The 26,407-nt window shown below is 40.3% G+C and overlaps 1 protein-coding gene across 11 annotated transcripts in view; it reads left to right on the top strand.

Annotated features, from left to right (window-relative positions):
• The window catches only part of STOX2 (storkhead box 2), a 98,186-nt gene that overhangs the window by 54,962 nt on the left and 16,817 nt on the right, over positions 1-26,407 (top strand). For 4 of the 11 annotated variants that reach the window (XM_064710564.1, XM_064710558.1, XM_064710556.1 and 1 more), the window contains one exon: positions 23,550-23,702. In XM_064710564.1, coding sequence (XP_064566634.1) covers positions 23,570-23,702 — 133 coding nt within the window. In that variant the 5' untranslated portion in view covers positions 23,550-23,569. Of the gene's footprint in view, positions 1-5,191; positions 5,221-5,454; positions 5,650-16,607; positions 16,765-16,992; positions 17,033-17,086; positions 17,221-17,555; positions 17,560-23,549; positions 23,703-26,407 lie in introns of those variants that run through there. The other 7 variants (XM_064710559.1, XM_064710563.1, XM_064710566.1 and 4 more) reach the window with 7 other exon arrangements.

The raw sequence follows: 26,407 nt of genomic DNA, 5'->3' as shown, positions 1-26,407 counted from the left end.
CTTCAATCCAGCTCAGACTAAATGAAAGTTTTCATTTTAAACGAATGTGTTAAGATTCTCAGGTTTCACATGAGGAAATACATGATACTGGATGTTCTTGTAAGGACATATGTTGAAACTTGTTTTGTAAAATGTGAAGCTTGCATACTGTTGACTAGTAGACAGAGGCTCTATTTTGTGGAGGTTTTGGGATTCTAAGGAAATTGTTTTCTGATTTGAAACAGAGCTCCAAAGTAGACAGATTTCATGTGTAAGAAAATCCAAAACCCAGTATTTTTAGATCACACAGAACACTTAATTCCAGCAGGATCAGACTGGTTTGTTTCAAATTTGACTGTTTAAATGTTTTAAATATTGCTCTACCTAATGCAGTCTTTTAGAACAAACTAATTTAAAGGGAGAGAAAGAAACACTTCTTGCAGGAATGCCGTAACAGGAAGTTCTGACATTTGTCAAAATATTTCTCCCTCTTTCTAAAATTAATATGTAAAAAAGTATGGTTTTCTAATACAATTTAATATCAGTGGAATTGTATTCTACACAGTAGGATATCTGCCATTCTTTGTGACTCTGTCATCTGTGTTTTGGGAAGATACTGCAGCAGGATGGAGAAATGCAGGATCATTCCTGTCTTCTGCATGTTATATCCCACTAGAATGGTCAAAATCTGATGTCTAATAGACCATATTCTTTGGGAAGCTCAGTTATTACAAGTGATGGCTTTTACCAGGTCTTTAGAACTACTGATGAAAATGGGTACATGCTCTGTAAGAACAGCACTATTTTAAAACATATTCTTGGAAAGTGTGCTTGCTACTTAATTCCTTGTTTATTCCAGCTGCATGTCCTTACTTTGTTTAAGTCTTGATGGTCTGTTGGATATGACAAACAAAGCTCGCTTTTGCAAAACTTGCCCTTTGTAGTTGAAACCAGTGCTGATAGACCTGAACCCGGATGCCATGACATGAATGGAATTTTGTAAGCCTTTTCAAAGCCCTTTGAAAATTCCAGCTGTCACATGGGCCTGCTGTCAGGATGGTGACTGTGTCAGTCATTTCAGTGATGAGTGGCCATATTACTGTGCAATTTTGTGATAACTGAGCAGTTCTTACCCATAACTGCTAGCTCCCAGAGCAGGAGGTCCTGCTTCTCCACTGCCTGTGCAGACTGCCTCCTACTTTGCCCTGAGACAGGATCTCCTCTGTCTTAACAGACAGGGCACCCAGTTGGAGTTTGGCATACAATTCTTTTTTTTTGGCAGGAGTAACCTTCTGCCAGGTTAGCACCGTAATCTAACTCATGAGAGCATATCAAGCATAAATATGGGCTGTCCTGGCCTGGATGAGGACTGCAGTGGATAGATAGCCTTTAGGTTGGGTAGCTCTGTTGTGCAGTTAGGCATCTATGATGAATGCTTTGACAAATGATGACTTGTCTGTGCAAGGACTTTCATTTTCCTGTGAACAAAGGAGAAGTACCACAGAATACCACCAGCATGGTGATGGATTCCTCAGGCCATCTGAAGTAGTGCTTATGATATCCAACAGTATTTTCCAGATTTTCTTGTCAGGCTTTAGCATAGATGAGTACATAATTTCCATCGTACATTGATGTGAATGTTTCGAGGATGGGTATGTTTGGTCTTTTTATTTCTTGTTCAACCCTATTACTCTCTTATAAATGAAAGATTTCTAGCATGGGAGATACCATTTTGCATAAACTATTCAATAAGCTTTTCTAGACATTTAAATTTCAAAATAAATGAAGTCTAAGGAGGGCAAACATATATCTAGGATATGGCATGCACTAGGAGCTGTATAGGCAGGCCAGAGCTCTCTCTGCCCTGGTCAGCTCTGTTAGTGTGAGCCAAGTAACTGCTGAACCACAGTGTTCAGCACAGACCACAAAAACTGTGAATGGTCAGTGAGCTTTCCCATATGGGCAATGTGAATCTGCTGCTGATACATTTCTGTTAGTTCCACTCACAACACTGAATGCTGCACAGATGTCTTGAGTAGCTTTCCAACACCCTGACCATCCCTTGCTTTTGAATCAAAGCTGTTTTCCTGGTGCTGTTTAGGAACTAAAGTAGCCTGCAGGAGTTAGAGTGTGCTAGATCTGTCCTGGAGTTTCTCCTGGTGGTTGGAAGAATCCAGGTCTTCTGTTTGAGAAACTCCTGGAGTCCTTACTGGTAAGTGTGGGGTCTCAAATTTGGTTGATGCTGTGAGTGATTTACTTGATGATCATTGGTTCAGTTCAGGTTGACATTTTTAAACCAGCAATCTGAGAGGGGTAAGAAGTTGGAACAAATTGAGTGCCTAGTCTAGTTAATCTTTGCCATAATCTTTCCTATTTAGCAGTGAAGGAGAAAAGAGCAAAAACACCTGTAAGCTTACAGCTTCAGAATTTTAGTATCTGGGCACATCCTATATGTGGAGGTAGTAATTAGATAATTCCAGGGTTTCAGTTAACAGAAACTATGTGGAGAAAGCTAAGGGATTCTTTGCTTTCAGATACTGCAGAAATATGTGACCATCAGATTATTTTGTTATTTTCTTGAAATGTCAACAAGATGTGCCAATAAAAATTATGGCTATTGATTATAGGCTTATCATCCTCAAGCTGATATTCATGGGGCATCTTCTATGGATGGTAAAATTTGGTTGAGCAGTTGCTAGTTTAGCTGTAAGCTACTGTCAGTCAGCTTGTCCTCCCTAGTTGATTGCCACATTTTTCCTCCTGTATTTGAGGGAAAAGGGAATCATAAATGTTTAATAACTGAAGATAGATGGTTGATCCCGAAGTCAAACGCCAAAACTGATAAAATAATTTTGAGTGTTGTTTTTTTCCAAAGGAAATTTAAAAAATAGCAGTAATTGATTAGTATGCTAAGCTGAAGCTTGCAAGGATGAAGTGATCTTACTGCTTCCAAGGCCTCACAGATAACCATGGTATCTGAAATATGTTGGCTCTGTCTGAGCTCGGTTATGAAGTCCTTCAGGCAGTGCCAGTCATCCAGGTCTTGTAAAATGCCAGACAGAGCTGTTGGCATCCACTAAAGAACCATTTCCTCATATTTGACTTGTAGAGAAAGCAATGGATGTCAGTGGCATTAGAGAAGGAAATACAATTGCCAGCATGTAAAGGTCTTGGAGATGATTGGCAAATAGAGAAGCCAAAGCAATACTATGGGAAATTGATGTACAGGCTAGAAAATATTTCAGCACAGTATGGTCATATGGCTTTTTAAAGCAACTTTGCACTGTCTTCGCTTGTAGCTTCTGTGCTGAGTCTTGGCCTGGGATTTCCTGTATGCCAGAGGTTGCATGATCATAGGAATCACCTGCTCTTGCTTTTTTATACTGCCTGGCATGGGGAAATCTGATTTATAGAGGGGTTGGTTGGTTGGCTGTTTTTTTCCACTCAGCTCTTCATTTATTATGAAAGGGCAGTGCCAGTGTTCCTGTGGATATTGTGTGTGTATTTCCAGTGTGTAGTTGCAGGGTGAGGGAGATCCTAGCACTTATGCTGCCATCCAGTAGTTCTCAGTCTTGCTTGGAGGGGTTGGGAATTGCCTTTCAAAATTGATATTACTCCGCTGAGTTACCTTCTTGATCTCTTTCATCCATTGTTCAAGTGGAAAGTTTCTGTTTAGTTCACCTCATCTCTAGTAAATAGTTTGTATGTCAAAGTTTGGAATGAAAGCATTTGTGCTTTAATATGTGCACTAAAGCACAAACTGGACATCTTCCTTAAGTAATTAAAACAATGGATGAGCTTATAAAAAGAGGAATATTGAAATTCAAGCTGAATGAGTGGTTAATAGGCTGCCAATCTGATCTCTGGTCCCTCTGTGCCTGAGTGCTGGAGGCAGATGAGGTCACGGTGCTGATTCTTGACCACAGCATGCTGCAGACACCTCCTGTGTCTTACCAGTGTTTGCCCAGCTGTGTCCCAAACACTGAATTACTGTGACTGTAGTACTGCTTTAGCTTTCTTGTAAATATCCATCAGCTAGGTGTGGTTAGGCTGTGCATGTTGCTGATGCCTGAGGACCATAAGATACACCAGCCCTAGAAACCAAGATGTCCATTTACACTTGTTGAAGAAAGCCCTGAGCCCTGTGATTTGCCTTCATGAACTTACACTCCTGATTGCTTTTGATGAAACCAAGAGAGATGGACAATGTGGTTTGATTTAGCTTTCAATTTGCTCTATAGCTGTGGTTTTCGGCATGTGTGCTGATCACTGTTTTGACAAACCATATTTTGGTCATAGAACCTTCTGCATCCATTAAAAATAGAGGCAGTGGGTCTTGCTACACTTGTTGCGCAAAAACGTTTCCATTATGGTTGCCCTTTCAGAAAATAACTTCTAAATATAGGTGACTAATCAGCTGAAATTTTTGCCCAAGTTCAGATTCAGATTCTGCTCAATAGCAGCCAGAGGAGCATTTTGCTGTTGGTCCTTTGACCCCCTTGAACTCTAAAAACAAAACAGCGAAAACTTTGGATCAATCCTGAAGCCGTGTTGAATTGGAAAGTTGCATAGAATACTTGATGGGTATTTTGAAGTACTTTTGAGTGGGAGGTGGGTTTAATGGCAGTGGCGGTTCAGGTTTATTTCTGGCATCAGCAGCACACGTCCCATCACATCACTGCCCTCAGGGAGGCAGAGGGGTTTTCGTGCCTATACTGCTTTTTTGGAGTACCAACCCCAGGGTTTCTTGTGAGGACAGGGTGCTTGTAGATGAATCGGATGGAAATCTGCTTTACCATCATGTAAAATCAACAACCTCGAACAAAAACACAAAGCTCCACGACCTCCAGGCCAAAGAAACCAACAAACAAAACCCCCTTTCTTTTATTTTAGTTTCTGAGTTCTCCCTGTCTGGGATTTTGGCCGTTCCTGAAGCAGCAGCAGCACACAGGGGTGCATGTCCTGTGGGAGTTGCTCACAGGCATCCAAAATGGCTGGGGCGTGGGTGGCCTTTGCTAGGGGAGAACACTCTGCTGGCTTTTGGTTGAAAATGTCGTGCAAGGGTGGGAGTAACGTCCCATCTTCCGACTAGGCGCATGTTGCTTTTTCCCCGTGTTTCGGGGCCTAAAGCGTTGGCAGCTTTCCGGGACGGGTTCGGGATGGGAGCTGTGGGACCGGGCCCCGCGTTGCCGCGGCGGAGCGCGGGCAGTCGCGCCTGGCCGCTGCCGGAGGCGCCGCTCGGTAGGTACGGCTCGGTAGGCGCCGCTGGGTAGGTGCCGCGTCCGGTACCGGGGAGCCGCCGGATTGGCAGGGGCGGTCCTTGCCCGTTCGGCTCGGTTGCCCGCCGTGCTGCGCGGTAAAAGCTTCGTCAGCAGCGCGGCGCGCTGGGAGGCTGCGCTGTAGCGGCGGGCGGGTTGTGCCGGCGGGGCAGCGCTTCCCCGGCGGGCGCGGGTGGTGCCTTGCCCTGAGCTCGGCCTTGGCCTGGGCTGGCTGCAGCGGGCCGCTGGCAGGTGCCGGTGCAGGCCCAGCGTCTCTGCAGCGTCCCGGTGCACGGAGGCGGCCGCGGCGCCGGCAGCGCTCGGCGCGGCTGAGCGCGGGGATCGTGTCGATCGTGTCTCCCGGCACGGCTCAGCCCTGGGATGCTGCAGAGCTCAGTGGCAAAGCGAGTAAGTCTGGTCTATCTAAGCACTTCCTTTGAGGTTCTTTATTACTAGTGCTGGAGGGCAAAAGAAACAACGTTTTTAAATAGGTTGCAAAATTTCAAAGCCTATTTAAAGCACATTGAAGCATCTCGTCAGTCTGTCTGTGTTGTTTTTTCTCAACGTTTTTAATAGTTGTTGTGCTGCAAAATAGAAATATAAATTTTCCAGAGTGATGGGTGAGACTCCAGGTAAAGCCTTGATCAGCTACTGCAAATCTGTCCAATGTTTTCTTCCAGTTCTAGAACAGAAATCAGTATTAGTGCCTACACTCATAGTGCTGGAAGAATCTCCCCCTCCAGCTCCTGTTGGGCCTTAGTAAAGAATCTCCCTGAAGCTGCAAGATACTCTCACACTGTACAATTGCTTGCACCACAGGTCAGACTGAAGATTGTGAGCCAGTCTGTTTTAGGACTTTTAGATCTTAATCTTAAAATCTGGGACAGTCCCTGTGGGATAAATTATGCATACATAGTACACCTGATGTGTTGGACTTACTGCTCATGTGAGATAAGTCTATATGCATATAGTAGCTAGTTTCCAGGCAGCCTGAGTTGCCAGGCATCTAGAAAAGTGAGTAATTCAAAAATATGGGAAAATTCTGCATCTGTAGGCATGCATGGGCCATAGGATTTCTGTGAATAATGTAGGTAAGTCTGTTGTCACCTGCTATCACCCTTCCTTTTATCCCTCCTTCCCCCCAGCAGATGTTTCTAGACTTCCTTTTGTATTTTTTTTCTAGTCACTTGCTGGAACTTATTACTAGCTTTGAATACTTGTGAATAAACTAACCAGCAGACCCTTGAGGAGAGTGGTCTGACTGATGTCTATGCTTGCAAAATCAAATGACTGAGGAGTCCAAAGGTATGAAAGTTGTTTCAGAATTCATCTCCCATGTAATAGCTCAGGAGGTAGCTTGCAGTTCATTCCATTACTTAGGAGCTGTTAATGAAAGCAATAACTTATTTTACAGTATTATCGAAAAAAGGATGCATGCCAGACAAAGACAATTTACAACCCATTTATTTTCAGCATTCTCTTAATGCCCATTATTTGGAGTAAAACCCATCTTCTGACAGACCAGCTTCTTAGTTCCCTTAATCCTGCAACAAAGTGATAATCCTTTATTTGTGACCTCATAGGCTGTTGCTACAGAGAAGGCTGTGATATCAGAAAGCCAACACTGTGACTTCACTGTTGGTGGAAGCCATAGTTGAAGATGACCCACTCTGGAGGCCTGGGGGCAGTTTATATCCTTTTGGAATTGTGCAAGTGCTTCCTAAGGAGCAGTATCTGGCAAACAGAATTGCATAATGTCCGTCTACCTAGGTGATGAATGAGACAATCAGAGGCTGCGTGTGAGGGGAAAATATGCGGTGATTATGTTTTCAAGGTAATTTTTGCCCTTGGAAGATGTTATCAGGAAGAAAACTGTCACTGGGAAGCTACACTCAGCTTTTGTATCGTTAGTCTCCAAAGATATGAAGAGTACCAGAACTGTACTCTTTAAAGGAAGAACTTCTTACTCTGTGTACCTTAAGAATATAATTTTGTAACCCCCAAACTTTTCTTGGAAACACTAATTACATTAAAACTTCCATCAAAAAATGTTTGTCAGGAGCAAGGCAGAAGACATGTAAATCACATACAAACCTCTATGCCCTAAAGTAGACTTTTAAGCTCTTGTTTGTAAACTGAAGTATGAAGAAGTGTCCAAGACTTTCAGGTATTTCCAGATACCTTACATGCCTGGATTCTTTTTACATTTGAGTGTGAGCTTCTGTGCCATCTTCCAGAAATGAGTGCCTAAAATTAGGCTTCTTACTAAGTCTTGATTTTAAGAAGTACTGATAGTACAGCAGCACTCAATGGAGATAAAGGGAAATGAAAACCCACATCAGGTTTGAAACTCAAGCTGCGACTATTAGAAACAACATATGGCAATAGAAGCCACATTTGGCTCCCTTACTATCTCTGCCTTTTCCCATAACAGGAAGATTTTACAGAAATAGTACTTGCAACTCTTAATGTCAATGGTTATGTACTCTTGAAGACTGAAGCTATCAGAACCCAGAAAAAAAATACTAATAGAAAATTAATTCCTTTGTTTAAACATTCAGTTTTTGAATGCATCATGATCATATGATTGAACAACAGGAAGATACATGCTTGCCTGTAACAAAAGCATTGTATTTTATTTTTACTCTTGTTTATTCCATTTTTAACTTTCACCTTTTTGTGCATGATACAACAGGTCATGCAGATGAATTTAGCAGGATTGCGCATGTACTACCAAGCCCATTGATAAAACTTCTGGAAGTTGTACAAACTAAGTCAAGTTAAACAAAACACTCTTAGTCCAAAATAAATGGCTATTTATGTAGGTATAGTTACACCACGATAGTTCTGACAGTAAGTTAGTCTTTTAGTCCAAAGTCCTGAGGTCAATTTCCATCTTATCCCTGTTACACAGATGTTCTCCAAATGATATTCTAAGCTTGTATCAAACTGGATACTGCACAACAAATCCATGTTGGAATAACTCAGTTAAATGCAGTACCAGAAATGAAATACCACAGTTTAAAGAAAAAATTCTCATGCATTATGCATAGGCTTTGCAGACCATGCAGGACACCCTTTGGGTAGCCTCACATTTTCAAGTTCTTGTGGATTACACCATCTTTTTATGAAACTACACGTGCATGTGTGTTTTTAAGAGCTGCTCATAAAGCAGCAGAACACTTCTAAAGACAGTATTGGTGGTGACATGCTGAACTGCTTTCACATGTTTCTGTTCTAACTACCAAACCATTAACATGCTCCCTTAGTGATGTTGTATGTGTGTCTTACTATCATGCACACTACTAATTTACTCTCAACTTTTTTTACTGTCCTGTAAGCTCCCACCCTTCCCCTAGCTTTGATCTTTCATCATAAAAGCTTAGAAGCAGCTTTTTGGATATGAAGCTAAATGTTTCTTTTTAGCTGTTCTGCCTGTTCCAGGCACTGGGAGGGGAGGAGGGCTCTTTCCAAGGCAGTGTAGTAATGTGTGGGTACCCTTGGCAGGAGCTTGGTGCTCTGCTGAGGATGCTGCCTTTCCTGGGCCATTGGCACCTGGGCTCGGGCTTGGGTCTGCAGCACAAGATAACATTTGTTCTTTTGGGCTCTTAATCCAGACTTTGAGTGGAGGCTTTCTCTGAATCCTTTGTGTGGCAGGGGGGAAGGTCAGCCCAGAAAACAAAACAAAGGCAATCACCAAGTGGATGCAAAGCACATGTAGATCAGTTGTCAGAAAACAACTGTCCTTTGTTCACTTATTTCTTCACTGATACACACAGCCATTCTCACTTTGCTTATTCCAGCAATCCTGTAGAGCCTTATTTTTTCCTCAGCCTTCCTACAACTGGAGGTACTGATTTTATTTTTTACCATTTGGTTATTATTTTTGCTTCCATTTAGCCCTGCTAAGCATTTAGATTCTTTTAACAAGTCTTCTTTCAGAAGTAACATTTCATATGCTGCGTTGTCTGCTTTAGGAATAAAACAAAAATCACCTCTTTCCTCACATTTCCTTTTAACCTTTCCTGTGTTCTTTCTTTCTTATATTGTTTCTTCTTTTTCTCTCCTATGTTCTTCTGCTGCTAATTCAGTCTTAATAGCCTAGATTTTTCTTTAGGTAGCCTCTGTATCAACTCCCTAAAGCTTGGAGCTAGTCAGATAGGAAGAAAAGCAGGGGTTTCAAAAAGTGCATCCCCTGTAGAAGTGTCTGAGGGCTGTTCTGTGCCGCAGTTCCAGCCTCACAAAGGGGGTGGCCAGGTGAGAGAGGAGCATGTACCATCCCCTTCACCATGTGCAGTGCCATGTTCACTGATAATCAGAAGTGCTTTTGCACCAGAGAGCCATCTCAAGCTCTGGTTCTGACCTAACTTAGGTTTTCACCTAAGTAGGGGGTGCCCTCAGGCCAGGAAGTTCTGGGTGAGTTAAAGTACTGCCTGTGGAGATTGCTTGGTGAAAGAATATGATGGTAACTATAAGGACTTTTTTCTTAATGGCCAAGAGTAAGGAATTACAGCGTGGTGACAAGATACAAGGAAAGACTTATTTTATTGTTTTAATGTGTGTTAGAAAATAACTATCTTGCTATGGCGTAAAATATAGTAATTCAGAGTTTGGGTTTATGTATCCTCTATGCTTTGATCTCAACCTTTTTTGATACATTATTTTTTTCTCATTGTGTCCTGTGTTTGCTTGTGAAATTTGTTAAAGAAATTATCTTGATTCTCCTTTTGCTAGCCTTTTGGTTTATTTCAGTTGAAGGTGAGATCATCATCAGCTCCTGAGATCATCTCAGGAATCTAGCCTTGATATCCTAGTTTAGGTCTCTCTATACTGAATAAGAGGGCAAAGAGACAACTATTTTTGTGTGCTCTCATCTTTCAGAAAACTGGGTCATAGCGACATTCAGGGAGCACAAGAACTCTACGCTCTAGTGCTTTATAAATGCTTGGTGGAAGTCCAAAAGAAGAGTCTTGTCAAGCTCAGTTTAGTGTGGAGAGGAGAAAAAAGAAGGATGGCCCCTTCTGGGCCCTGTAAATGGTTAACGCTGCTTTGTGCAGCAGGGATCAATACCAAATGTTTGGGGTTTAATAGCTATACAAGAAATCTGAAGGATGGAATGGATAATGAAGTGGTAACCCTGTCTGTCAGATCGCAGTTGTTCAGGTTCACTAAGACTGCTGAGGAGGATTTCAGAGGGGACTAGCGACAGCTGAGTGAAACAGCTGAGCAATTCTGCAGAGTAGTGACATCAGCGCTGTAGGATAAAGCAGTGCAGTGGGCACTGACAAAATAGTGCTTAAATTGGTTAAGTTTTGTGCTTTTTTAGGAGCATGGTCTCTGCGTGTTGCTGGAGTCGGTGAATGCGTTAGATGAGTCAGGAGTGGTAATTAAAAGTCTAAACTTATGGCTATAAATGAGGAGGTATGTAAGAAGTCATACAAGAGAGGTTGCTCTGTGCAATTGGTAATTTTATCCTTTTGGATACTATGGTTTTATGGCTCATGTACAAGGCAATTTTCAGATTTCTGAGATTTCATTTAAAAACAGTAGAGCAGCAGGTAGAGATGTATTACTGTTTAAAAAGTAGTAAAATATCTGTTGTAGGTTTTAGTTTACTGCTTCCTGTAATTAAGTACTCAGTAAAATTCAAAAGTAAAAGATTTGTGAAATGGACAGGAGGAAATATTTCATCCAGTGAGTTATTTAATTGTGGGAACCCCTGGTTCCAGGTACTGTCATTTATTTGGGGAGGTAGGTTTGGTTGCTGCATTTGCTGATAGTTATACTCATTGGGATAAAGAGTCAAAATATGCCAGTCCCTGAGGATCTCAAAAGAACTGTTTCTGGAACAAGGGCATTTCCCTTTAAGGTGCACTATACACTAGTGGTAATGTGCAGTGGGATTTCTAATGCTTCCTCTATAAAATGATTGATGAGCATGAGGCAGGCAGCAGATTTGGTGAGTTGCTGAACTGTTGTGCCATGGCATTTCCTTTGTTCCCATCCGCACAGCTGATCCCCACACAGGTGAGACCAAAGGACACAATTTGAAAGAATTTTGAACCACTGTGGGAAGCAGGGGTCATTGCATCTACCTCTTGCAGGTAGGGCATAGGGGCAGAATGTACTAATACAGCTTCTTCATGTATTGAGGTGTAAAATATTTCAATTTCACTTTAAAGTATATCTTCTTAAAGGTACTCCAGCCATATTGAAAACTCTACTCTCGACCACAGGGAAAAAAATGACCCAGTAAACTCTCAACTGCTAAGTCTTTGGAGCATCTAACCTTTTCTTTTTAAAAGCACTTTGGCACTAATTTAATTGATTCCATGCCTGGCCTTTTCATCAGTTCTCTCCTTGCCAGGAAAAACTGGGCTGTTAAAGGCTGCTGCAGTACCATGGGACTTGTGTTCAGTGCTGCAGGTTCTTATTTTAACCTGATGTTATCTGCCAGTCATCACTATCGGTTTGAAAAGCTGTAACCACTGCAGTACTATCTTTGGGCTGAAAATCTTTTAATGGTTACAGCAGTCAATATAAATGAGAGAGAGTGCACTATGTCTTCGGGTTGTGTTGCTAATTATCACTTCACCTTTCAAGAATTTTTTCCGCTGACTAGATTCTTGCTGAATGTTTGCTGCAGCATCTCCAGCCACACTGCATGTGTTCTGGCTAAACTGAAGAGGATAGTGAAGAACATCTTGTTAAGACCTTCAACAACTGTGTTTTGTGCTTTCAGAAGTATTTGGAAAGGAGCGTTTTTATCTGTGTTTTTAAAATTTTTATAAGAAAACATCTAGGTTTATCTTTGTTGGGTTTTCTTTCTTTTGTTTCTCATTTGCTTACTCTCTCTTGCCAAACCTCCTCTAGTGTCAGATTTTTAAAATGCTTCTATCTTTCCTTGCATTTGCTGTTTGCTGCCAGAGAACGGGCAGGCTTTGTTTTTGAGGGAATGGGGTGTTGGTGTGGTTGATTACAATATAACATTAACATGAGTCAAATTAATGTGATTGTAGCAGATTTCTATGAAAAAGCCCCAAACCCTCCTCTTTTCTCATTTTGTGGTTCTAGCGACAAAATGTGTTACAGAATTCTTCTGTGTGATTTAAAATATCACATACTTTCCAGTGAGCTATAATTTAAAGAAGACTCATTTAGTAGTTGAATTCTGAAAAGACACAATTGTTTTTACCTGGTGGGCTTTTTGAGGGAAGGAGTTACGTTTGTTGCCTTGGTTCTCCCTTTAGACTTGATGTTTTCATTCAGATGCTGTTTCCCGGGTGGTTGTATTAGCAAGTGTCACACTGGATAATGATTCTGTCCTGCATTAGGTAACACTTAAAGCATTGTTTGTTTTTGGTCCTAGGTTTTGAGATTCTTTTTTAGAATGTGGTAAGCAGAGATGCTTGAAAATGGATAACAGCTGAGAAAAACAGGATGGTCAAAGATCCTTAAATATATACACAGACCGAGCTGTTGAAGATCGTGGTCTTGGGAGTCAAACCTAGAAATATTTGCTTCAAACTCACTTGCAATCAGCATAAAAAGGTTAATTAGAACTGCTTGCTCAGTTGTAGGGTGGCAGTGAGCCCCCAATAAAATACAGCTGTGGAGGAAAAAAGCAGGGTTTAAAGTAGGGTATTTCTACTAAAAGTAAGGAAATTCCAATTTCCCATGCAGGTGGGAGGTTAGCTGGAACACTAGAATATGGTGCAGAATTCTGGTTGTTGCTTTTAAAGGAAAGTTACGTAAGTTAGAGTAAATGTATAGGAGTCGTCCAACAGGATTAAAGGGACAGGAAGGGCAGAGATAGAAAAGAACTCTAGAAGAGTGTGATTTTTAAAGGCCAGTGCACTGAGATCTGAAGGAGAGGAGGTGTGTTCTCTGCTAATAAACTGGGGTGTAAGCAGCAGGAGTAAGAAAAAAAAAAGAGGAAGGATATTTAGCTCCTAGACAACTAGCACAGAAACAGATGGGTTTTACTTATTGAGATTTTAGTGAACTTAATACCCTGATCATGTTTCCTCTTGTGATTTCTTAAAGAACCAGGAGATTTGTTCAGGTAAGTCAAGCGGAACTTATTAGCATCCTGCAAGTAAGTTGTTGTTAGTGAAGCACTAATATGTCAAAATTTCTTGTATTAAGAGATTTCCTGAAGAAATGGAAGTGTAAGTTGGTATCTTTCTGATATTCCTCAATCTGGTTTCTTCTGAGACCACAGAGTTCCTGGGCTGTGTTCCTGGTGTAGTGTCTGGGTGGTTCCTGCTTTGTGAAGTTCATTCTTGTAGAGCTGATTATGATGACCAACACTGAAATTAGCTCAGTTGATGGAACATGGTTCTAAAGACACCAAGGTTGCAGGTTTGTTCTGTTTATGAGCTGTTTACTGGTGTTGGACTTGATGATCCTTGTGTGTCCCTTCCAACTCAGAATATTCTATGATCCTGTGGTAGATGATTATGGTCTCTGCAGCTACAGTTGCTGAGCACTGATAGCTGATTTTAGCCTCTGAAATTTGGGTAACTGATACAGGCAAGATGGGCTTGCACTCTTGATAACCTTCTTGGCTTCTTTTGAGCATGTTCTTTTTTAAGCTTTTTTATTTTCTCTCATGTGTTACCATGTGTGTGGGTCTGTGTGTGTGTATGCCCATTTTAGCATATTCCTTTCTTTCTCTTGAGTTTCCCTCTAGTGATCAGGAAGGGGCTGTGGCAAAGGAGGGGAATCCCAGGCCCCAACTTGGGAAGACTGAAGGATGTATGCAAGCTAATGTAGAGTTTGACAAAGGAGTGTGTGCAAACAAAGAAATTGGGATTTTTACATCACCTGCTTCCTCAGTGTGGGATGAAGATTGATGTTAAGCTGTACTGTATTTTGTACTGGTCTGTTTGGATGCGCTTGCATGCATGGAGTTACGCAGAGAGAAGCATGTGGTGTGTTTGTACTGTATGCTGTCAATATGGCAGCTTTTGTTTTAGTACCAACCTCTGTCGTGCTACGGGGGGAGATGTGAATGGAGGAACAGAGCACCTGCCCTGGTTGGGGAGTGCATGTGGGATTTTGGCTAGGGCTTCCTCCTGTGAGGCCATGTCCTGTGACATCACTGATGGTGGCAGCACTGGTTTGTCCATCAAATTCAGCTCTTCTAAACATTCTCATTTATATTTCCCCCACTGCTGGTCTCTCACTTTTGCTCTCTGCTATACTTGAGGTATCAGGTATTTCTTGTTGTTGATACTGCTTAAAGGGCTGTGTAACAGTGCTGTAAACTGAGGAATTTGAGTAAAGGCATGCCTAGGTGCATGCACACAAGATGTCTGTGCATGCTTGGTGCATTCCAGGTATCCATAGGCATCACACATACAAGAGGAATTGTCTCACTGGAAGAGCTTGCAGTTGTATTAGTCTGTTCAGAATACTTGAGTTTGTCCTGAGCATATAGTATGGATTCAAGTGCTAGAGAAATTTGGTAGAGAGAAAAGCTGTTTAGGCTGCAGTATTACCTTCAGCTTTCTTCTGCCAGTGTTTTAACTTTGGTGTTAGTTGCAAGAGTACTGCAGCAAGAACTTGGGCATGTCTGTGAAAACAGTGCTGCATGCATGAGCCCATTTAGCTTTGGATGGCAGCTGTCTGGTGCACAGGGGAAGAAGATTGGAACTGTTGTTTTTACTTTCAATAAGTGCTTGGTCTAATTCACTTGCTAAATTTTTTTTCCATGGGGTAGGTTTTGTTGCTGTAAAGTGGGTGTGTACTTGGTAGACAATCAGAGTTTCTGAAGGACAATCCTAGGAGACCCAAAACATTGTAAATGTTGAGTTGGATTCATTAGAGGTATTGTGGCTGATGCTGCAGCTCCAGGGAAGGCAAAAATTCGGTAAAGCTGTAGGAAGATTTGCTGGAAGGAGGCTTTTCAGGGAACACAAAAATTGCTGACTGTGTGTATAGCAAGCCCCCATCTTTTAATGTTGAGATTATGGCTACTGTGTAACTACCGGTGTGGTACACTTGTAAATCGATCTGTGTGGCTTTGCTGCTTAACAACCCCCACAGACCTGTGGCCAAAACTGATGTTTGTTCATACAACAAACTGTAGCTGTATAACCCAGCTATTTACTTGTCCTCTTGAAACACAGAGACCTGTTTAAGGCTTGGTTGGACTCTCTCACTGCCAGGGTTTTTGAAAGGCCAGGGTGGTAGTGACTTTTGTACTTCATTCAGTCCTAAACACCTGGTGTGTTCATTTGGTGAAACACATACGAGAACTGCCTGTTCCAGCATAGCACAGGTGAGTCCTAAAGTGCTATGTTTCAAAGTTCTGTGGATTATGTGCCTTCTTTGCTTCAAACCATTTCAGAATGCATGGAATGTAGGAACCTTTAAAGAGGTGCTTTGTAGCAAAACTTCCTTTTTCCTTTTGCACCTCCATTTTGGCATATTGGTCTGATTTTGATGATTAGGTCATGACTAGAAATAGTTCTTTTATAGTAAAGTCAATTTTAAGCGTTTCCTTCTTTTAAAAGAATGTCTCAGAACAACTAAAAATGTTCCTCTGAAACAGCAGCATCTGTCTCTCATCTCACACTATTCCTATTTCTTCTGTGCCTTCCTGATACTTTACCTTAGCATACCCTCACCAAGTAAAAGAAAACCCAGCACTGGGAGTGAGATCCTGACACAGTGACCTCGTTCTGAGCATTACCTTCTTTGTCAGTGGTAGCAGAAGCTGAAGCAGCTCTGCTGGCCCTCGGCTCTTGGAACAGTTTGACATTTTCTGTCTGGCATGGTTTCAGGGCTCACTTTGTTTTAAGCCCAAATGGTGAATGGGATACTGAAAAAAAAGCTTACAAGAACTTGTCCACTGCTTCTAATTTTTTGATTAACAGTTCACAGCAGCACAACTTTGATCTAGTGTACAGCAGAGCTGCTTGTTACATTTAGATCTGCAGCATTCTTCAGGACTGACAAAAGAGAGTAAATCATTCTTTTTAATTAATAGACCTAAAACTGGTAAGTGTAATGAAAAATAGTGAATAGTTAAAGAAAATACTGCTCTGTGTAAGTATCTGTATGCCCATGTATGTCTGTGCATTTATGTTTCTGTGTATAGGGGGAGTTGTGCATTACATCAAGAAGATATGTTAAGGGTGATTTTTTTTATCTTGACTAGAGGGTTAAAGCTTTAACTTGTCTGTGCTAATGCATGTAAATAGCTTTCTTGTCCACTTAATGAGAAGGCTGGCTTGTTATCCTGTACAATGCAGCTGGGCACTGTTCCAGAAGCATAGGCACTTCATTTCAAAGACAAAGAAGCCAGCGCAGACACAGGGAGAAACCTGGAACATTGCGCTGTGGATTTTTTCAGAGCGATGACTCATTTCAGTTCACAAAGGATTCTGGGCAGGGTAGTGAGAAGTCAGGTTGGCTGATCCATTCCTATGACTTCACTTTGCAGAGAGCCAGGGAGAAGAGGAGTGACACTGCAGAATCCTGAGGCACTGCAGTGGAGAGGTGCTTTGCAAAGACTGTGAGTGCCTTCGGAACAGGGGGTGGTATCAGAACGTGATTTCAGCCATTCCATGGAAACAGGGCAAGAGAGAGAGATGTTTTCAAAACACTCTGTGGGAGTTATATTTGTAGTCCCTTTTAGATTCTTCTCCACCTCCTCTGTAATTTCTTAACCATTTATTTCTCATGCTTATATGAGAATTGCATGAAATAGTGTTCCTTTCAGTGGACTTGCATAGATAACTGCATTTTTTTCTTCAGTATGCCCCTATTTCCTGCTTTGAGAGGTGGGTGTTCAGCATATTAATGCCTAAAAGCATGCTTTGTTTTCCTTCTTTCAGGTCCTGTGGCACTGACCTATGCTGCATTCAGCCAGCTTCCACAGTGATATAAAGCCCCAATATGCACATTGTTGTTACATCACTGCTTCTCTGGATACTGTACTGGAGCATGGAACCAGACCATAGGGGTTCAGGTAAGTCCCCCTTTTTTAACATATTGTGTGCCAGGAATACAGACATGGACATTTATTAAAAAATGCATTTGAAAAATATTGTTTGGGGAAACACATTCTAAAGCACACAATATATTAAAAAAACACAGTCCCCCCACACCTCCTTCCCAGGATAAGCAACGCTACAGAAATCTCCTCAACTGAATCCTCTGGGAAAGTTCCGTGCTCCAGCAGAAACTTTTTATGATCATGGTTGTAACACGTGCTGGGATATCACTTTGGATCAGGAGGCAGCTGGCCACAGGACATGAACAAAGAAAAGAAAAATTAAATCACAGGAAATACACAGGATGAATGCATGTAAGATGAGTCTGCTGACTGTGGGTAATTTAGCACCTGCTTCTGAAAGTTGGTGCCACTTGGTGAAGCTGGAGATCATTATTTTAGCTGGGTCTGAATGATTAAAAAGATCAATTTACACAGTTGAAGTTAATAACTAGTAAGGAACTAGGACTCTATTTAGGTTTGTTATATTGGGTATGGTAAGTTTGATGTGTTTTCTTCAGGCTGTGTAGATTTGGAGTGGTCACATCCTTGGAAGTGTTCATTACTGATTTTGATGGGTGTGCATTTCAGAGTTGCAGAGGGAACTTGCTGGTTAGTGAATGAATGTATTACTGCATTTGTTGAGCCTTTGTTTAAGCTGCTCTTAAACAGGAATAAATGGAAAAATCTTTAATGTATTTTTTTATTGTTGTTTTCCGTCCTCTAATATGTGTATCTGTCCAGTAAACACAACCTGCAGCATTTTTCATAAAATACTCCAGGAAATGTAGCTTAAAAGGAGGATTTAGGCTATGTCTGGAAACAGAACAAGCAACATTTCTTCTAATTTTCTTTGTTTCTGATTTTGTCAGTGAAATGTGATCTTTTCTGTGTTAGCATGCTAGTGCAGATTCAAGGTACTTCACAGTAGTCTGGTTAATACTGAAGAAATCTGCATATTCCTCCTTTTCCCTCCTTTTGTTCAGTCAAATGGGAATGTCTAACATAAAATTGCAATTCCTTGTTGTGAATTCACATCAGAGTAGGTTTGCTGCATCTACTTACAAAGTAACCTTTAATTAGCATAATTCAGTCAAGCGGAGTTTGGGGCAAAATGGGGTAATTGTGCAACCCAGGCCAGACATGTAACTTCTTCAGCATCTGTCACTTCATTAAGTAAATCTGAAAGTGTACTTTTTCTAGAAGAGACGTTTTACTTTCAGTATTATTGGGGGAAAAAAAGATAATATTCTAGGCCCTCCTTTGCCCATTACAAGTAGTTTTGTTAGAAAATGACCTTTCTGTAGTTATTCTGAGGATGAAATCATAGACAAGTGTTGATGACAACAGGCTGTTGGCAAGAAAATTTTTGTAGGGGATTTCTATTGCAGTCACCACTATAATCATGAGATGCCATGAAGTTACTGTGCTCTAGCTTGATGTTTTCTGATTAATAATGTAGTTCTGTAAGCAGCAAAAGAAGTGAAGTCAGATTTCCCTTGTCAAGTGTTTTTTGACTGGATTCTGTCCTGTGTAGTGGGAGGTTGCTATGCCTGAAGCTCTGTATAGATGTAATGTGTAGCATCTATACAAAGTATACATCTATAGCATCTATACAAAGTATACATCTATGCAAGTGTAGCAAGCACTTGTTTTAGAATCCCCACTCTTGTCTAGTGAGGCTCAATCCCCTGACACATACAAACACGCAGATTGTGATTGTGCAAGCCTCATTTTCTGTGTAAACCAGGCTAAAAATTGTGTCTAAAGGTTGTCTCGGGCCATAAGAAACAAAAGATTAAAAAGGTGTTGAGTGTCTAAAGAAGGGCTTTGACTTCCTGTACTTTACCAGATGCAGTGTGTAAATCAGAGGGTCTCCTCCCTGTTTCAGAGAAATAGGGTGTATAAATTCTAATATAGTGTGATTTTGCACTGTGATTTCTTTAATTCATATACAATGGTTGTACTGAATTGGTTCCATTTGTAAGTCAAGAGGTGATTTTTCAAGTAATCCTTATGCAAAGTTCATGAGACAAAGAGTTTGACTTCCAGGTCACTTCTTTCCAGCAGTAGAATCACTAATAATGTGATTGTACCATGCTGTACCATGTATCAGCATTTTCTGTCCAAATGGTGTTACCCAGACTTGCAGAGAACAGAAACACTAGATACACTGGCACAGGAAAAGTTCTGGCTGGTATGGGTTCAGGATGTGGGTTCAGCTGTGTTAGACCATCAATTTCTCATCTGTATGTTAAGGACAGTTGTGGTTCCCAGTTTTTCAGAGTGTTTGAAAACCACTGAAGAAAAGTGCTGTGTAAGAGCTAAGTGTTTATTTTATGTGTTACATTATCCTTTGTTCTAAGTAATAAAAATAATTTTCCCCCCAGGTCAGCGAGACAAATCCCCAAGGCAGAAATAAGTACAGTTTCTATTCACTGTTTCTTATGTGCTTAGACATTCTTTAAAATTCAATGTCACTTAATGCAACAATTTTAGAAAACTTTTTTTTTTAAATTATTTAGAGAAAGCTTTGGAATGACATTGTAGAAACAGAGCTGAAGCTATATATACATGTATATATCTCATATTTAAACAAAACATGCAGTCAGCTGGTGAAAACTGCTCTCAGAGCTCTAGTTTTCATATAATTGGGAACACAAACATATGAAAGTTGAGGCTAGTAATTTGATTTCAAAAGAAAGCTGCTTGAGACAAGCATCAGTCAGAGCTAACAGGAGCCATATGCTAGATGTGGTCTTCAAAAAAATTAGGAAAAGCATATTTGCCTTTTTTTTTTTAGCAGATCTTTTCCTAAAGAAGTTGTAGTAAACCTTCTGTTCAACAGCCTAACAGTATTTATGTGTGTAATTGATGTTAATGTATTATATTATCTCATCAATGCAAGATATTTGCTGTTACTGTGCATCAAAGAAGTTCGTTGACTTAACTATAACCACAGAGTGTGTGTGATTTCCCAGAGCCATGGGACAGTCAAGATAAAGTCTGGCAAATTAGAGCTTCCCTGAGTGAGTGGAGTTTGACTTTCTATCACTAGGTCTGTTCAAGATATGTGCTAGCCTTTTGAAACAAGAGCTAGTAACTATCTCCAGCTGACAGTTATGAACAAGAAGCTGTGGAGATTATTCTATCACAACAGAGCTGAAACAAGTTTCCTTGTCATAATGAAGAAGGTTGAGGAGCACTCAGTGGAAAGGAATAAGGCTTAACTCACGATAATCCCTTACAAACCAGAAAGGCCCTCACATAAACCAATATTTTTTAAACATCTTTATTTCATTTAAAGCCTTTTAAGTTAAAATTTAATGGGCAATTATAGTAATCTTTGTAGCTAATTAAATGGTTGTTAAGCTCCAAAATATTTGCAAGCAGGGTGTGCATTACCCTGGTATACTAACTATAACATGCTGTGCTAGAAATTGTGTTAACATTGAGGAACCACTACTGAATGTTTCATATTGAAGAGTTATGTGAACTATAGTTAGTATTTCAGTGAAATCCCTGGTTTGTTCCTGGTGACAAGTGCCGTACTGGCAGGGGGTCAGTGAGTGTTTTCTGCTCAGTAACCTAGAAAGCAATTCCTTGCTGAAGGCCTACTTTAAAAGGGAGAATTGTGGGAAGTTACTAAAATCAGGTAAATTTTATTATTTCTTAGCTTGTACTTAGCCAGTTTTAAGTTAACAAGTCCCAACTGGAAGTGATCTCAGAGGTGGATTTCTGCAGGTTCTTGGCAGTCATGGCAGAGGGATGGGCTACTCCTGGACATGAGCAGAGCAACTGGTTTCTGAGTTCTTGTCCAAGCATCCCTCTGTGGGCAACTACAAGGCTGCAGAGCAAAGCTTCAGGTATAGAACTCCTTGAGTTCCTTTCCCACCTCAGGAGGCTGCTTATGGTATTATGGCCCCTTCTCTACATCCTAAGTATCATTGTGGTTAGCTGTGAATGGATCATTCCCATGCCAGGGAAAGGAAGAAGTCTTCCTCCTGCTGTCTTGTCCTGGCACCTGTGTAGGTGGCAGTGAGGGTGCATGGCTGGGAACAGGCACAGGGATACTCCTGCCAGGCTGCTTAGGTTTGAGAAATTGCCAGGTCTTTGATGATACAGATAGAACAATTAAGGAGTTGCTGCCCTTTGCCTGGATGCCCTTAAAGCTACTCTGTCCCAGGCAAAACCAGGACACCAGAGAGCCCATTTCAGTGCCCTGTGAACTTGATAAGATTATCAGCTGTGGCCACTATATGCCAATCTGTCTGACATTGCACTGAACTTAATTTAGTAGTTCACCCAAGGATACCCATGACATAATCTTTGGTTAAAGACAGTAGTTTCTTATATTATTTAGCTAAATCTACATAATTCTTACCTTAATTCTGATGCTTCTTAGACATGAAACTAATCATTAAAGAAACTGATCCTCTATACAAAGTGTATGATGACTGGTGATCAAAGTTGGTAAACTTATGTGTCTGGCTGATTACAAAGATTTGTCTATGAACGAGTTTAAACTGTCAGCAGAGATAATTATTAGTAAATAGCAGTATAATAACTGTGATGTTCTTTATCCATACCAAAGTGATGAGGGAACAAATGGTGTTGCTCCCATGTCATGTGGAAGCATATCTCTCATGTTTCCCTGTAAGCTGTGTGTCATCTTCTTTGCTGTTCTCTGTAATGCATGGGGCAGGAACTTTTAGGTGTATTTGAGTACAAAAATGTCCAGAGAATGTTATATTTTAAGGTCATAATTCTGTGGTCAGGTAAGAATGAGTCGGATCTTGGGCTTCTCTGTGTTGAAGGGGGAGGAGTGCTGCTGTGCTGGGAAGGGAGTGCAGCATTGGTCTGGTCAGGCCTGATTAAGCAAAAGCAATCAGGAGATAGCATAGCACAAATGTGTTGTTTTAAATCATTCTTGTGCCTTGGATAATGTGTATCACTGCTGTAGAGCAGATTGTAGAGCTTGTGATTGAAAAATGTTGCTCATAAGTCTCACTGAGACAGCTATGCAGTTTACTACTCTCACCAATTTTTTCCCACCAAAGTACTGAGTATAATGCCAGAGTGAATGCATTTTGATAATCAATTTTGGAAGCTGCTGCTCTTGCTTAGTAGACATAATAGTAATATAGAATTAATGGGGCAAATATTGGATCTTCTGAACTGAGAATGAAAATTTGAATTTTAATTAATTTCTAGTAATTTGATTCATGGTGTGATCACAAGGTGTTGCTCTGTGACAGCAGAAATAAGATGATTTTTGTGACATTTCAAAGCCATTTAGGTAGAACTTAATCCCTGGCTATTTACTGACCTGTGGGCAGAATAGGATTCATAATTAAGTGCCCTTTGTTCTGTCTGTTACTCTTTATTACTCCTTTTTCACTGGCAAGGAAAATATTTTAGCCTGTTGCTTTCCTCTCTTTGACATCACTGGGGAGCTGTCACCACTTCAGGAAGATTTACAGAGCAGAATCAAAGATTTATGTACTTGGATAAAACATGTTAAAATGGCCTTGTATATGTGTAGCCATGCCAGTATTATCAAATTGTAATTTCTCCCATAACTTTAAGATCTTTTAATGATTTTTTAAAACTGTAGGTTAATGAATAGTTTGTAAGACAACATGAGAAAAGTTACAACAAACTCAATTTTCAGGCCATCCTGAAACCATAGAACTTCTCTTCTAAAAAAGATATAGTTTGTACAACTATATATTGGCATGTAGATCCAGGAGAGGTTTATTCAGAGTATCGCTCTTAAGGTGTTTTGATGCTTTTGGGCCTCTAAAGAGTTCTGTGCTTTATCAGCTGAGTTAAAATGTTATTCATTAAATTAGCAACATTTTTTTAATCTTTGTTACTATTAATAAAAATACTATATCAAATGGGAATGGTGGGTGATCTATACTTTGAAAGGGGAGTGAAATTTCCCCTTTTATGTCCAGAGAAATACATGCAACTGTTTTGTTTGTGCAGTTACCTAGTAGGATGTTAAGAGGAGGTTTTGCAGCCATGAGTGCTAATTTATTGCCATTTTCCTGAGTCTGTCAGTTGTACATTTTGAGAAACTATGTCTGCATAGTGTACATCTCCCATTTTCCAAATTTCTCCGTGTATTAAGTTTTGAAATAAGCTGATGGATGGTTCTCCATTGTAAGGGTTTTATACCCAGCTCAGTACAAAAACTGGAGATCTCTGAATTTTCACCAGCTGTATCTCTACCTCTTTGTCCTATGAGCAGATTTTTGAACAAAATGCTTCATTGCACATCTTTTGTCTTTTTACAGGTGATGTATCACCCATCAGCATGTCTCCCATCACTCAGTCACAGTTTATTCCACTTGGGGAAATCCTTTGCCTGGCCATCTCAGCAATGAACTCTGCCCGGAAACAAGTCACACAAGAAGCACTAATGGAGCACCTGAGCACCTGCTTCCCAGGTAACCAGTCATTCATAAATCATCAGTCAGATGAGCACATGGCTGTAAAAAGGCAGTTAAAGAATCCTCAGTACCTTCTGCATGGCAATATTGACTCATCTGACATTCTAACCAAAAGTAAAAGGGACAATAGGGTTCTAATCTTGGAACTTGTTCTTTACCCTTAAACATATAGAGAATTGAGTTCTCTTTGATAAGATCATTCAAGTGGAATGCATTTTGCAGAGCAAACTCCTGACTTCATATAAGTAATAAAAAATACTTAGTGTACGAAACAACAAAATATTGGCTTGTTTCTTTTTTCAGACAGTATCAGAATAAGCTTGTTTGCAATTTTTTTCTCATAAAATAACCTTTTTTATCATCATAGCTAAAGGAGTGCAGGGCTTCTTTAATAACTATGGAGAACAAAGCATGTTGTGATATAGCCGGAGCAAACTCATTTCACCTTGTGGCTTTCAAGCTGGTTGTAGTAACTCATGAGGGTTGTGTTGGCATCATTCAACCAGTTGAATGTCATTGTCCAGCCTCTGAGGAGGTAACCTCATGGAGATCTCTAGAGACCTCCCTTCTAAAGACCAGGTTTCCCACACAACTGCATGTCTTCCTTCACCTAGAACAGGCTCTCAATGTGTGGCCTGATGCAAGTAGTAGAGTCCAGTAACAATGATAGGACTGTTTCAGTGGGAGATTAATTTAAAGTGAAAGGACTGTGTCAGCCTGCTTTCCAAGAGTTCTCAGATCCTTTCTGGACACAGTTCTGACTTTTGCTTCTGCACTGCCCTTGCTTCAAAAACAGCAACAAAAAAAGGCATCTCTCTCCATGACTAAACTAAAAGTTTTGGAGAGCTGTAGATACACTTGCTGTGCTCACATACACAAATGTACTGTTCAGAAGGTATTCTTGTCAGCATTTGATATTTATCAAATGGTAAATGGAAGTTGCCTCGGATTAGAGGCAAAATACCACAAAAGGGAATCCTATAACAGAGAATGTATTCTTGAACATGCTGCTTCTCTGCTGGCTGTATCTGGAGTGGGTGAATCATGCAAAATGCATCTTGTAGAGACTTTTTGCATTGAGGCACTAAGGCGCTGGGCAGAGATTTACTGCTCAAGAGAACAGAACTTCTTCATTTGTGCTTTGTATGATCCTGGGCAAGATGTTTATCTGTTCTGTGTCTGAGTTTACAGTTCTCTAAAGTAGCTGAGAAACTTCTCCATTGTACCTATTTATAGTTACAAAAAGTAGCTAATTAAAAATACCTCAGTAGGAAAACTACTGATGCATCGGTCTCATCTAGGCAGCCCGACCACTGCCATGTTTTGATGTCTGGAATTTTTTTGCTTACATTTTAGAGCAAGAGTTACTTAAAGCCTTGCAATTTACATATCTTTTGCTATAACTGATGCTGATTTCTGAGAATTTAAAATATAATTCTCAATTGAGTGCTATGTTTGGAATAAACAATTGTCTGACATTTAATTATTGCACTTTGAAAAAAATACTGCAAGCCTATTTTGTAAATAGTGGCTTTCTCTCCCTATTTGTAGTTTTGTTTATCAGGCTGATTTTGAAAATAGTGGTAAAAATTGTAAGGGCTAGAATTTGAAGAAGGCAAAGTTCACTGTTGTAATTCTCTTAATTAATTTTGATGATTTTTTCCCAAGTTATCTTTTCTATGTATGCTATGTACTAGAAGAATTTCATAGATTGCAAGTATTTTTTAAATTATTTGATCAATATTTTTATATAACCATTTATGGTGGAAATAATAATTTATTGGTGACATGCCTTGAGTTTCCCGGAGCATGATTATCAGTTCACTTGGTGTGTTGTGCTATTCTTGTTAGACAGAGCCAAACATGAAAAATAATTCAGCTGGCTGGATTATTTTGTAGACGTTGCTCAGACGAAGCCTGAGGCAAGTTAGCACATAGTCTCTTGCTGCCTTTTTTTTTTCCACTAGCCATTAACATGTGAATTTCTCAAGTCTGAGATTAAAAAAAAAAAAAAAAAAAGGGGAGAGCCTCACTTCCCAAAATCTAGATAAAGTTATTTGAAGAAAAAAAATTCACCATTTGTTGACCAATTTTTCCCCTTCAGTAGAGAAATGCCTTTTTCTCCCAGCCATGACATATTTAATATAGCAAGCATACATGTTCTCTCAGTGTATGAGGATTATCCAAAATTTTTCTCCTTTCCAATAAAAAGAACTTCTTGTGCTGACACTTTTCACTTTTCTGCCCAAATCCCTGTAATAAATAATCTGTACCTTTTTGAGCCTTTGTATTCTTTGTGGCTATTGCAAAATAGCCTCTCATATGTCCTCTCATATTCTGATAGTTTATTTTTCCTTGCTAGGTGCTGATGCTCTGAGGGAGAGAAGAGCATTACCACTGTAGATGTGTCTGTTATTATCACATAACCTCTCTGTATCTCTTCCTGTAGCAGCACTTGTCTGCCTGTGTTGTTTGTGCTTTAATGAACAGATGCTTCACTGCGTTTCATCGTGAAGATAAATTTCCTAAGACCCCAGATGCTATTTTCAAAAGTGCCTAAGAATAATAAACCTTTTTGCTCAGTGCAGGCTCTTACACTAGCCTGTCTAGCCCTCTAGTTTGCTGAGCCATTGTGCAGGCATAAATCTGGGCCATGGCTCTATCTGAAATAAGGTATGCTAATTATTTATAACATCACATAG

Source organism: Zonotrichia leucophrys, chromosome 4 (assembly GCF_028769735.1).
Source record: "Zonotrichia leucophrys gambelii isolate GWCS_2022_RI chromosome 4, RI_Zleu_2.0, whole genome shotgun sequence".
NCBI classification, from domain to species: Eukaryota; Metazoa; Chordata; class Aves; order Passeriformes; family Passerellidae; genus Zonotrichia; species Zonotrichia leucophrys.
The sequence above is the reverse complement of the archived record's forward strand: the minus strand, read 5'-3'. Positions and strand labels throughout refer to the sequence as shown.